At 37.3% G+C, this 14,836-nt stretch overlaps 1 protein-coding gene across 7 annotated transcripts in view; it reads right to left on the bottom strand.

Annotated features, from left to right (window-relative positions):
- MEF2C (myocyte enhancer factor 2C) overlaps positions 1 to 14,836 on the bottom strand; it is a 246,571-nt gene that overhangs the window by 44,040 nt on the left and 187,695 nt on the right. For 3 of the 7 annotated variants that reach the window (XM_063453699.1, XM_063453702.1, XM_063453700.1), the window contains 2 exons: positions 13,427 to 13,570; positions 4,780 to 4,966 (listed from right to left, as the gene is read on the bottom strand). In XM_063453699.1, coding sequence (XP_063309769.1) covers positions 4,780 to 4,966; positions 13,427 to 13,570 — 331 coding nt within the window. Of the gene's footprint in view, positions 1 to 4,779; positions 4,967 to 13,223; positions 13,362 to 13,426; positions 13,571 to 13,726; positions 13,959 to 14,836 lie in introns of those variants that run through there. The other 4 variants (XM_063453701.1, XM_063453705.1, XM_063453704.1 and 1 more) reach the window with 3 other exon arrangements.

Here is a 14,836-nt window from a genome sequence, read left to right as displayed (position 1 = left end):
GTCCTACTAAAGGACATATAGGAGGTGCCAAAGTGATTCATCTTAACTGAGTCTTTCGACATCAGACATGTCGATATTCCCATTCTGCCACAAACTGGGGGTTACAGATCCCAGATTTCTGTCATTAATGGAAGAAAACTAACCCAACCCACTAAGCTGGAAGATTTTCCAGGTAATACATAAAATATTATTCATGAGATTCATGAGAATGAATGATAGAGGGGAGGATATATGATGTCTATACAATAGTGATGGAGAACCTGGACGAATGATGTTTATCTGCAAGGGAGAGAAGGGTCAAAATCTGGGTATTGCAAAATGTACTAAAGAAGAAACTAGCATCTGGGGCAGCGAGACACTGGAAAGTCTGAAGAAAACTGTGGTTGAGAATGAAGAGACTATTTATAAAGATGATGTCTCAAAAATACAGTGGGATACTCTGTGTCTGTATTACCAGTCAAACCGTACATAGAATAAGGGGTGATTTTCTTGGGGCAGGAAAGTCAATGAAGGCTAAGGCCATGTCAGACGCATATTACAAAAGAGGCAGTCACACATTCACACTCTGGTTTGAAAGACCATCTGCTGTCAAGCTGGTAGAATTCATGGAAAATTACCACAATTACGCACCTTTCCTCTAAGTTGTAAGCTCTGTCAAGCAGGGCTCTTCATTCTACCTTTGCTATTCCATCTCATTGTAAAATGCTATGGAACATGCTGACCCTTTATAAATAAAAATAAATTAAGATGGTAATATGCAGAACAAATACCGTAGGTCATCCCATTAACTACTATCATTCTACACATCTACGAATATTCCCGTTTTGTTTTTGCAAACATTCAATCACCAAACATAGAAGGATGATAAAACAAATCAATTAGGGACTGAGTTTAAGGTTGTGTATGAATGAAAATATTGCTACAATTCGCATTTTACAGGAAACAATGAGACATTTTAGAGAATTGATTTGGTATTGATATTGTCATTTCTATGAGATTCATAAACTTTCAACTCAGGTTTTAATATTTTTCTCTTAGTGATGTACATAGAAGATTGATGAGATTATCCAATCTTATTCCAGTTACTGTTATTCTATCATTATTAACAAAAACATGACATTTCTGTTTAAATTGTTTAATATGATTAATAACAATTCTATTCTACTTTCAGAGTGATTCGGATAAATCACAAATCTCTAAGCACCTAATTTTCTTTCTATTTTTTTTTAGTTTTTTGTTTAACATTATAACATGATTCTTTATGTATAATATATCCTTTCCCAAATGTTCTAATGGTTATTAGCTGTTTTTGTAGCTTTATGTCTAGGGTATAGTGAAAGTGTTGCTGGTTACAGGACACTTGGCTATTCTATGTTATTACCTGCACTGGTGCCTGCACTGGTTGGGAGGTCCCCACCTATTAGACCACCTAAGAATTACAAAATAAAGCCAGAGTCAGCATTTGCTAAAATTGACCACAGACACCACATCTAAAGTCCCTTCTCTAAACCTGCAAGGTTGGTTAAGGAACCATTACTAAGGTTTTATTTGTGTCTGTTAGTTGTAGCATTAAAAATAAACATATCCCCACAAGTTCTTTCACAGACCATACGCAGGCCATTTAAAAATGTTTTGTTAAAGTAATGTCGTGAAATGAATTACTACAACTTTATCGGATCATATAACCTGAATTTCGTGGAGCTCAAGTCTGACTGAGAGTATTTTATGAGAACAATGCTAAACGTTCTGTTGCTAAGTAATATAAAGGAACAGAATTATCACTGAATTCATAACCAGCTTGTTATACACGCAAATAATAAATTGGTAATTAAGCTTAATTCAGCAGATATAAGGTAGTCGAGCTAATTCTCATTACTAAATTAAAGTAGGAATTTATGTTTGTAATTCGCTTATTTAGTCTTGTCTGCATTTGACAAATCACATTAGTGCTATGAAATATATTTGGGGCTGTATAAACAAATAACTTAAAGTATACTGCCCTTATACAGTGCAATTTGCTAGTTACTATTTGCCAGTGCTGACAAATGTATATAAAAAAAATGAAAACCGCAGCTTAAATTCTATAGAGCAGCTACTGCCCAAGAACCATGAAAATATGGACATATGTGCCAACAGTCCTGATTTTGCAAAGACAGTCACACATTTTGGGGTCCTGTCCCTGCGAGAGTTAGGTCCTGAACCTGCAATGAGTTGGCCAGTTCAATCTGTCACCCATATTTCGAAGTACATGAGGGACAGGGCACTAACACAGTGCTTCAGCTGAGCTCTGTGCATGGTCTGCTTTGAGGATAAGTCTATCAGCCAGCCGGACCACCCACGTTAGGGATGGTCCTATTCAAATTATTGGCTGACATGCCTCTTTCATGGGCAGAATGGTGCTTTTAGTATGCAAGTCCTTCACTCTGGGCAAATTACTCTCTTGCCTGCTTACTTTTGCCCTAATAGTGGGTAGGCAATACTGGTAGGTACAAATGATATGTTTGTTGTGCATTTCTATGCTGTTTACAATAAACTGCATTGAGAAATGCTTTCCTATGGACACTTTGAATGCGCACGCTGCACTTGTCGCGCATGCGCATTTGGCTCCAGTGACGTCGGACGGGGGAGCTGACGTCGGATGGGGAGGAGAGGTCACCAGCGCCGAGGGAGCCTGGCGCTTTATTACGGTAAGCTGCTGAAGGGGTTTTAGCCCCTTCAGCGCCACGGGAGGGGGACCCTGAGGGTGGTGGCACCCTCAGGGCCCTATAGTGTCAGGAAAACCACTTAACTCCTAAAGCAAGCTTCAGCAAGCTGACATACTTTTGCTTTAAGGGTTTGGAGGTTTCCATGTGGCATAGAAGGATATTAAAGCCTTTCATAGTTAATATTCAATTGACACAGTTGCCCCTTTGGATTTAAGTTCTTTTGTTTTTTTCCCAATTTCTGTGGCACTATATCATTTCAAATTGAGTATCCTATCTTATTTTCATCCTATTTTACTAAGAAACTAGGTAACAAAATTCTGCTAATTAGAGGTATAAAATATTTGTACAAAAAGGGTGTCTCAGTTATTTTACCAATCTGGCCACCAATATTTTTCCATGAAAAAGATTTTCTACAGTGACTCCTTACATCAAGTAAATAACTGCATGTGTGCACTGCCAAAGAAACATATTCACAGATATTCAGATATTCCTCTTAAGAAAACATTGATTTGTTTAACATGAATTTACGTAGCTCAGTTATGTCATATAAGGTTTAAGCTTGTCTAGCACAGTTTAAACTGGTTTAAGGTCATTTTGTCCTTGTGTATTCCTCATTATGTATATGAGAATATAAATATCCCAGTTCAGTTGTTGTAAAATGCAACATGGTATTAAAACTGCTACACTAGAAAGGAACCATTTCCTTTAACCCCTTAAGGACCAAACTTCTGTAATAAAAGGGAATCATGACATGTCACACATGTCATGTGTCCTTAAGGGGTTAAACCCAGTAAATGCTATTGACGTGTTCACAAAGACAAGGAGTGCAGTGGAGGGAAGACGATAATGCACCTCTGTGGCACTTCTGGGTACTGGCACTAGCAAATTCCCATGATGCTTTGCATGTGCACTTCATGCAGTACATGTGCATTCACAGACTTACACATACAACGTCAACATCATGTGATTCTCAGCATGTTAGAGACTGTACTTAAAGGATGACTCTGAGCACTATAACCCTTTTTTATGCTGTAGTTGTTAACCTTTCATGCCGCAGTGCTTTGCAAAGTTTTAACTTGTTACCCAGAGTCCACTGGACACCACTTCCTTCCTCCTAAAGGCTACAAGATAGCCATAAACTCTCTGTCTGAGTATAGCCTGGCGCTGTAGGGCTTATTTAATTGTCTGAGAGCTATCTGATTGAAATCAGCTGACACTCTCAGCCCATGAGCAAGCGCTGCACTGCAGGACTTATCCCAGAAGAGTTAATGGAAGCATCTAAGCAGGAGCTTACAGCTATCCTGACTGCTGAAGAAAGAAGAAACATTACCACAACAAGAGGACAGTCTTAAATTAGAGGGACAAAGGTTTAAAAATAATATCAGGAAGTATTGCTTTACTGAGAGGGTAGTGGATGCATGGAATAGCCTTCCAGCTGAAGTGGTACAGGTTAACACAGTAAAGGAGTTTAAGCATACGTGGGATAGGCATAAGGCTATCCTAAGTATAAGATAAGGCCAGGGACTAATAAAAGTATTTTTAAAAATTGGGCAGACTAGATGGGCTGAATGGTTCTTATCTGCCGTCACATTCTATGTTTCTATGTTTCTGAAAGAAGGCATGAAAAAGCATCCAGCGAATCCCAGATAAGAATTGAAACCATTCTTAAATGCTGTGACTACTTAATGTGATTGGCACCTGGACACCATAACCACTACAGCATGCTGTAGTGGTTACATTTCTTGGAGTGCTTCATCAACATCACCAAGTATCACAACTTATAAAAAAAAAAATGTTATTTAAAATTAAAAAAGTTAGCTATTGGATTTGGAAATAAATCCATTCATCTTCCACCCAATTGCTAGCACCATTTAATTTTTAGAGTAATTTCAATTCAGTATATTGCAATGCTCGGATAGATCTTCTCCCCTTATAATCTATAGCTTGCCATTCTATGCAATAGCCACTCATCACCTCACCTATTTCCAAGCCACCAGCACCCTGCAGAAATCATTAGAAGTTCTCCACTCACTACGGTGTAAGAGAGGCAGTGTACAGATATTATGAAGCCTACCTGTGTTACCAGCACTAGGTGGTCGATGTGTCACACCAGGAGACATGCTGTTTCTTTGCAGAGATGGGTGGGTCAGTGGCAAAAGGTTGTGGTTCCCCAGTGAGTTAGCTTGATTACTGTATCCCATATTATTTGGATTGCTCACGGGGATTGAAACTGGCATCTCAAAATTCGGAGGTGGAACGGCCTGCACGAATAAAAATATATACGACATGAATTCCCAAAGTACTGCACTGACTTTAGTATTACATTGCTACTATGTATATTTTTATAACAGAAATGTCGGCACTAATATGAAAATGTTTGTTTAAAATTTCTCTAGCTTAGTGTCAAAATAAGGCAGCATCATATGATATTAGGGTATATATATATACAATCAGAGGATGCAGGTCCCAGGGGCCAATATATATATATTGGCCCCTGGGACCTGCATCCTCTGATTGTACCTGGTTCTATGTGAAATTGTTGAGTGATTGGGACTGGATTCTTGACATATTACGTTGAACTATAAACAATTTAGTTTTACAAATATTTACTGATATGTTAATGTACAATTATCTTTAATTGTCTGCCACGCTAAATTTAGATTATGTCTGTCCTGTGAACTTCTATGTACATTTGCAATAATTTAAAATCAATATTTGGTTATTAGCATTATATTAATAGCATATTATTTATTAATATCTTGATACACACATTTACCGTACTCAAAAAAAAAATATTTATACAGTAAACAAGGAACAAATATATTACAAAATGACACAATAAAGGTTATTTACAAAATTAGGAATAGTGGAGAATTGACCAAGTTAGAAATATTTCTCCAATTCAGATACTTTATAAGCTTGGCAATTTTGGACAAGAATTTTCCTTCTCAATCATCCACTATTTCTGGCTTAAGAAGAGACATAGGTTTCAGCTAACACACAACTCTGTATTTCAATGCTCCTAGGTTGTTCGTATGGCAGCAACAGAAAATCAATTCGTATCACATTTACACAGACATTTTTTTTTAACATAATTCCATATAGATTAGATGTCATTTAAAATATACTGAAGATAAAAATTAATTAATAATTAGACAAGGTTAATAAATGTGACAGTATATGCAGTGATGTCTCGCAGCTGTTCTCTGATGGACACAGCCATGATCAGACATTCGCAACATGCATGGAATGAACGCCATGTAAGTATCATGGAAAGAAAGTACCTGCTGAAAGCCGGGTCAGTTTTTATTCATAGGCTGCTAATATATGTATTAATCCCAGGCATAAAGACTGCGCATACCACATATTCATTGTAATAGCTAGGCTTTTAATAGACACAAGCTGTTTTATAGTCGAAAGAGAATAAGTACAAAAAGATGTAAGTGTTCAGAAAAAAATAATCCCGAAAAAAATAGAATGTGACGGCAGATAAGAACCATTCGGCCAATCTAGTCTGCCCAATTTTCTAAATAATTTCATTAGTCCCTGGCCTTATCTTATAGTTAGGATAGCCTTATGCCTATCCCACACATGCTTTAACTCCCTCACTGTGTTAACATCTACCACTTCAGCTGGAAGGCTATTCCATGCATCCACTACCCTCTCAGTAAAGTAATACTTCCTGATATTATTTTTAAACCTTTGCCCCTCTGATTTAATACTATGTCCTCTTGTTGTGGTAGTTTTCCTTCTTTTAAATATAGTCTCCTCCTTTACTGATTCACTTTATGTATTTAAATGTTTCTATAATATCCCCCCGTCTCATCTTTCCTTCAAGCTATGGCTTCCTGAAGACCCCTTTCTTCTTAACTGTCCGTGTCTGGGAATACGTCGTAAAGCAGAGAGCTCTTCCTTATGACACCCACCAGCTGGCTTCAGTGTCCTAACGAGGCTTATTACTTACTTACTAGACACATAACTTACTGTCACTTACTAGAACCACCTGTAGGAGGGAGAGTGACAGGTGAGGGACCTTATTTTTATTTAGATTTTTTTTTAAACAAAAGGTACACATTGGCACAATCCAGAGATGTAACGTTCTGCTAGTTAATTTAAAATATTTTTTTGGATGACAAGTGGACTTCAAAGTAGCTATTGCTAGAAACTGATGTTTTACTGTGAATTTAAAACATACATTCTAGGTCATTTAACATTTACAAAATTTACAAATTTGGAAGAAAATTCCTCCACTTTCTTTTTAACAAACGGAAGAATATGCCTAAAATCCCACAACGGATTAAGAGATATATTTACTAAGATTCACAGAAGACAGAAATGCCATCAGGTTGCCTACAAATACCCAAAAGCAGCATATGTGTTTTGTTTCAATTGACTTTGTCACGATTTCTCCTTCTATGCTGATATGTAAGACATAGACTGAAATAAGGTTAAATGATGGATATACCATATAATATCTAAACTATTTCATCCCCTACTACTTCAATAAAGGATGAAAGAATAACTGAAAAAAATGTGTAATTTTTGTACCCGTAACCCACTTTACCCCTAACACACATGCTGTATCCCTCATGCACACACTGCATCCTTTAAACATGCAATGCACCACACCCACACACACACACACACACACACACACTCTCTCTTTCTCTCTCTCTCATTAAGTTGAAAATTATTTTGAAGTTAAGGGGTGAAAGTAAGGATACTTCATTTATTTATCTCCTAATTGAGTTCTATTACACTGCAGTCACTGGTGTTTTTGCTTTGAAATAGCAAATCCGATAGTGAAGGGAAGAATAGTCCACAGAGCATGCACTCTAGTTTAAGCAAATTAAGCCAAAGAGTCTACTATTTCCTAGATATAAAGCTAGAACTAGCAATGTGTAAAACTGTTCTCTATTTTATTTAACCCATGCATTGAAGAGTTGGATAACAACATATAAATACGAGGTTCCAAAAAATATGCCAACCATGGCTTACATCGTTACAGATGTTCAGGAAATTGTAGAAAAATTACTTCTCCTGCACCCTGCCAACACATTTAATAAATCACTGAATCAAACTGTAATGAATGTTTTCCTTTCTCTCAATAGGAACCAATATAAATGCTTCAATACTGCACATGTTATTATCCAGAAAAAGTCCAGTGCAGAATATGTTGTCAAGCTACTTGTGAAATATGTTGTCAAGCTACTTGTGAATGCATGGAATGTTTCAAATTCAGTTCTTAAACGAACACCTTAAAGGGACACGATAGTGTCAGGAATACAAACATGTATTCCTGCCCCTATAGTACAGAATTGCCATTTAGGTCCCCAGCCCTCCTCTACGTGGAGATTAAAGGCGATTTTACTAAACTTTTTTCCCATGCCGCAATGGTCTCACTGCGGCTGGCCCTGCCTTCATGCCTGAGATTAGCATAGACCTGCAATGAATCAATGCATCTCAATGGGGAAAGTTCAGCACCTACACGGAGAGTGTGGAGACGCTGAATGCAGGTTCTGCACACCATGCATTACTGACACAGGAAACACCTCTAGTGGTCATCTGAGTGACTGCCACTAGAGGTGTAAGTAGCCAGCAATGCAAACACTGCCTTTTCTCTTACAGTGTCAAGGATGCAGGGACAGGCTATAGACACAAGAACCACAACACTGAGCTATAGTGTCCCTTGAAGCATCATAAATCCTTCAGCCTGATGCAGTGTGTATGGTGCCAGGAGTGTTCTGGGACTGTCCCATGATAACATTGGTCTTTACCAGTGATTGCTATAAAAAAAATATGCCGTATGGGCTGATTGGTTATGGTATAGGGAGTTTCTGAATTTTGGAAATTTGATGTGACATAGAAAGCACGTTTATTGAGCAGACCTTTGGTCATATGGTAGTTTCAAGCTCTTTCAAGCATGTTTGGAAGGGTTTGGGGGGCTTTACTTTTTTATGGTATCTATGAATTTGATATGGAATAGTAAGGCCACTTTGTCTTTGATGATTTGTAGGGAGGATGCTGTAGGATTAATCCAGGTTTGACAAATATTTTGGTATTTTTCTTGCTACTGCTTCTACAATTATAAGTTATTCCTTATTAAGCAAAAGGCATAAGAATGTCTGGTGCACAACTATCATCACCCATCAAAGCTTCGAAGAAGTTGAGTGTTGAAACACATCAGCTAGAGAGAACAGTTTACGGACCTCTCTTGGTCTACCCAAAGATTATTCCAGATCTTCTTCTGCCTTGCATTTTTCTAGGACCCTTCCTCTTTATTTAGCTCTTGGTGTGGGCTTACTGAATGACTCTACTGCACCCACCATGATCCACATGGTCTTGTCTAGTAATTAGGTGATCATCTCTAATCTTGCAAGTTTTCAGCAAAGCATTCTAATGATATTACACTCAAAGTACAAATGTAAGTATAATTATTATCAGATGTTTTTGAACCACATAATACATGTCCTTAGGTTTTTCTGTGGAAACCTGAGCAACCCTTTTCATGAAGTGCCATAACCGGACTTTTCTGTTGGCAGCCAAAGTGTTTTCTTATGGACGAAGAAGTCAGGTTCCTTTCTGTACTGGTGGTTACAGATATAACCAATGTTTCATATCCACAAGCTGGCCTCTCAATGGATCTTTCTTTCTGCATGAGCAAAGGCTTACCGTTGTGCATTTTAACTGCTAGGCTGTGTGTTCTCAACACCCCTAGTTTGTGGTCAGGTGGGCAAGACAAACCTAAAATGGATATAATGTGCCATGTGTTTAAAACGTCTGTGAGGCTGTCATTTTGATGGTGCCATCCTTCCTGTGTAAAATGGCAGTGTCCAGCCTGAAAAACCAGAACACCCTATACTTTTAAACCACGGTGACCACATTCTGAATTGCCTTTTGTGGCACACGAGGTCAGTAATTGAATCTGGACACCATTTGTTTTGTTTCATGGTTTTCTTCATTTCAGAGGTTTCTGAGTACATTTTATAAAAAATGACACATTAAGTCACTTATTTACCTGTTCATGTTCATAAAACAGTAAATAAATGATAGATAAGGACACTATATAATCCTTCCTGTGTCTGGGATCTTGAGAAAAAAAATGAAATGTGTTTTTACTAACTATTCAATAAACAAACCAGTTTAATGAATCGATATTCTGAATTTACAAGAATACGTTCAGAATATACGATACGGTTTAAGAAGTGAATGAATTCCAAGACTTAAGGATTTCACATAACTCGGCAAATATCCCCTCCACGCCCGCTGATAATTCCTACCTCCTGCCCGTCTCAGTGCCAGCAGCTGTCATTGCTGTGATCAACATGGATTTTAAGAGGCATTCGTTTCCCTGCTCTCAAATTGCAGCACAACTACATAAGCATCTAAAACGGTTTGTATGAAAACATACTGTAACTATCCAGTCACCCAAGAATTTGAGCTCATCTTAACTCAAATACTCCGGAATAAAAGCACGGGGCTAGGGACTGCATGCCATTAACCTTTCGCTGGCCAGAGATGCTAAAGGGTTAGGCAGTACACTGTTATTCTTCTCCTCTAATGAGTTTATTATATTTTTATATTACTTACAGTCAGTACAAGTACTGGGTATCCTCATTTCTTTTAAAATCACAATAAATACAATAGGAAGACATCCGATGTTTGTATTTTTACACAGATTAGGACATTGTGAGAATCTGTAATTTCTTGTGAAACCAGGATTATCAGTGATATTTTTTTTTTGTTTCGTTGCTTCTTTTTTTGGTTTGCTACTCTGTCAAAGGAGTCCCACTTATATGTATTTAACCTACCTTGTTTGTGCAATGTTTGCATACCCATCGTACAACACTACGGAACATGTTGGCACTATACATAAGAACACGTATAATATTGTGAAATGAATTAAGCAATGAGATCAGTTGAAGCATCATCATAAAATTAAATGCTCTAATGATTAACCTGACCAGTTCAATTTCTTTACATATCTATATGGACTGTACAGATAACATTTTTTATATTTAGGGTTATTTTGTTATGGTATTTTGCATCAAGTCTTTTGACAATGCCCTACAGATAGTGGTAGTTATATGTATTGATTTACATTAATTTTGTTTTTTTAGGTGATGGATTTAGAAGGATATCCCCACCCTCCACAATGTCCATATATATTGGAAAATTAAGGCAATTTTTTTATAATTGGTGAATACTTATACTAGGGAGCTTGTTAGGTCCTGCTCCTGTACCATGGGTGGTTTTGTCACATATGGTCCTGGCACTTATTTGGTGGACATTATTTTTCCGGGGAGTACAACATATTTAATGGTGATATAACCTTTCATTATTTTTAATCAATCCAATTGGGAAAGTAGAGTAAACTAAGCCTATCCTAGCTTTGTCTTTTTTTATTAGGGGACACTTGGGAACTGTGTTTTTGAAATAATTTTTAAATTTTCATATCCACAATGCAGTCGATGTCTTAAATGACATCTGCCTTTTAATTTTTCCTGAATGGACAAACCCTGGGACAATTTATGTAATTTCAGTACGTCTTATGTGTTGATAAGCAAACTGAGAATGCAAAATTAAGGACAATAGCATTTAGCGAATAATCAAGCTGAAATTTTGTGTTTTAGCTATTAAACACAATTTTCTTGCAATTTGACTGCGCTTGCACCAGTAGTCGCAATTCATACAATTTTTTCCAAGTGATAAATACGACAATATATTGATAATAAAAAAGAAAAATGTGTTTTTATTGTATTTTAGTTTAGGTTTTCAAGTCCCATGGAAAACAAAATATGGGAATTGAAAAAAGCAACCGAAAATGAAACTCCAGCCCAAATTTACATACATATGCCATCCCAACCAATGAAAATAATCAATCATGTAGCGATTTATATGCATGTAAACATGCACAGCATTATACAGTACATCAACAAAACAAGACAAAGAGGGGCTCATGCAGAGTTATTTCTCTTAAACGACTGGCATGGCATTACAGCTTTGAATTCTTTTTTTCTTTTTTTTTTTGGAATATGAAATTTTTCCATACAACAAAGAAATGCAAAACATTAAAAAGCAAAGCTTTGGATTGCTTTATAATCACCCCAACACATAATCACGAGTCTAGCAGGAAGGTCTCATGCATTTGGGCTCTCTGTAGCTTGCTGTTAGCATCTAGAAATGTAGCACAGTTATTGAATTATCATTTTGTAAAGGCCAGATATGCCAGATCAGCTATAGGAAGTTGGGGCCAAAAACGACATCCTACACGTTATGATTTTAGCATTGTTATTTTATATTAACTGCCGATATTAATATTATAAATACTATATCTTGCCATTTTTTTTACCACTGCTGATTCTTTGAGATGTAGCAAAGCAAGGCTCAGCACTGCATTCTGTCCTCTTATGTGTGTTCCGTATATTGCCTCATATTGTAAGCCTACATTTAGTCCATGTGGCAAGTTTGACCCACCTGCTGGATGCTGGACTACAATTTCCAAAATTCTATTTCAACATTTTAGAAGGGAGAAAGTTGGGACATACAGTCCAAGAATAGCTGGAAGTCCATTTTTGGAAATCCTGGTAAGGACCAAGGTTAGGCTGGCTACCACAGAAAAAACCAAAGGCTGCAGTAATGCACATGTATCGTTACCATTGACACTTAATGTTATTACTGGGTTATAGGAAAACTTTACACTTAATGCTATATGGGGTCTTTATAGCTGGAAACATGGTTTTCTTTACTATATACAATTGTTTTAGTAGGGTCTGGCTTGGCAACTCATGTACCTTAAAGGTCCTGCAGCAAGCACAATGTGCTGGAAAGGACTGGAGCTGTGCATGACAAGTTGGGGCAATTGTCTAATGTTCTTGCACAACATTCATCGCCCCATCACAGTGTGAATGTCAAGAGAGTAGTAGACAATGACAAGTTACTAGGGTATCGGTTTCCTAGCCATTGTTTAGAATAGAGTTTAACCTGAGATAATAACTCCAGCTGTTTTGTACTTTGTTCCACAAGATTCTCAGGTGGAATAGCCTCAGGTGGAATAGCCTTCCAGCTGAAGTGGTAGAGGTTAACACAGTGAGGGAGTTTAAGCATGCGTGGGATAGGCATAAGGCTATCCTAGCTATACGATAAGGCCAGGGACTAATGAAAGTATTTAGAAAATCGGGCAGCCTAATGGGCCAAACGGTTTTTATCTGCCGTCACATTCTATGTTTCAATGTTTTAGCCTTAATTTCATCATTCCCGAGATCCCTGATAACATGCACCCTGTCCCCAAGATAAGTACCCACTGAGGTGGTTGGGTGCAGCTTATGACCATCACAGCACTTATGGGCAACAATCTCAGTTCTCCACTGGCAGCCACTGTGTAGTTGTGGATGATGGGGAATGTTCTCTGACAAGAGTTGAATTTTCTATTATTTTTATTTGAAAGCCAGCACTATGAAGGTTAAGGATGTTACTTCAGCACTTAGCAGGCCAGCCATGTAACCTTTTGGTACTTACAGGTATTTTATGGCTCTTGATCATAATATCAAACTCTTCATTAATTTTTTTATATTTTTCTTCGGTGCGTGGGGTGAGAGCATAAGAGGTGTCGGGATCAGGGCTTTCACAGCCTTTGTTTTCTTTCTTGCTCAATGCCTGCCAGGTTTAGAGAAATATCACAAAATAAAATAAAAAACTGAACACACGCTCATAGTACTTACACACAATCTTTGCCTGCTGATCATAAGATCAATATCTTCATTTATTTTTCTGTACTTGTCCTCAGACTCAGGGCTGTGACCTACTGAATCGTCTGCATCGGGATCTGGACTATCACAACCATTAAGTCCTTTCTTTCTCAACGTCTGAAATACATAATTTTGTACAGTTCAAGCCATGTCATGATATGGAAGACAGATCCGGAAGTTTACTGTAAGATTTGACTGCATTTAATAAGCAAAACATAAGGAGAAATTACATTTACATCTGATTAATGAGTCAAAGACATCTCTTAGGGTCACTTTCTAAGCATCATGTGGAAATCCGGCTCGTATTGTCCTACAAATAACCCTGCTACTGGGGATATCAACTATCAGTACTCTCGGTCTAGGTAGTTATGATGTTGAGAAGTTGTCCCTACAATCTGTGGATGCACAGTTGATCTATCCATCCGTGATGTGAGGACAGTAACATAAATCAAAAATAATAAAAAGAACCAACTGATGATGTCAAGGACTGTTACAGATTCTTTCTATGGGATGGAAGCAGTAGATAACAGTACACATCACTAACACCCCCTCAGCCCCATCTAAAAATGGAAAGATCAGGTAACATGACCGTGTTCCTCAGCAACATACCACAACCCAGGGTAATGTGCTGCATACATGACCCTGACTGATTGCCTGCATGTTGTGCACTCATGCCATTAGTTCTTCCTCTTCTAGACAGGAAACTATAGCTAAAGAACAAATTGTTCCACGCAAAACATCATTGTGTAATTGGGTAAAATACATTTGTAACAATACACACATAGGGACTCTTCAATCGATTTACCACTATGTAAGGAAAACGTCTTGGGCGATTTACCAAATTTCCTTAACACATTGTAGATATAAAACAGATTATGGACCTTTTGTGGTGAAGTGAACATTAAATGTATACATTAAAAGATATATCTAAACATTGAGCTTGTTTTTGAACAGGAACACGTTAAATGCCCCCCATTATGGTGTGCCATGATGCATTGGTTGTGTGTCGTTTAAGGGGGTTGAAACTGTGATGACATTAACATAACAATAATTTTTAACGATACATTTGGTTTCATGTGTGATGACACAAAGTATAGAAAAATATTATAAATCTACCATGTTTGTCCTACTATAACTTTATGGGAGAATTACTGCTATGGTATGTACCTTTTTTTATTTATTGTAAATAAACATGCATTTGGCATCACACAAAAAAAGGAATATGATTTTTTTTCATGAAGCTCTATATTTTTACTATTTCGTGCCTAGATTTTCCCTGTAATATACTTTTATATTGCTTTCTTTTTCTTTGACTGGGGGAAAATATAGTCATTTACAATTTCTCTTGTGAGCATTTACGGGGCACAAGGGTTCACATGAAAT

Source organism: Pelobates fuscus, chromosome 5, assembly GCF_036172605.1.
Source record: "Pelobates fuscus isolate aPelFus1 chromosome 5, aPelFus1.pri, whole genome shotgun sequence".
Lineage (NCBI taxonomy): Eukaryota > Metazoa > Chordata > Amphibia > Anura > Pelobatidae > Pelobates > Pelobates fuscus.
Note: the sequence above shows the minus strand (reverse complement) of the source record. Positions and strands in the feature narration are given on the sequence as shown.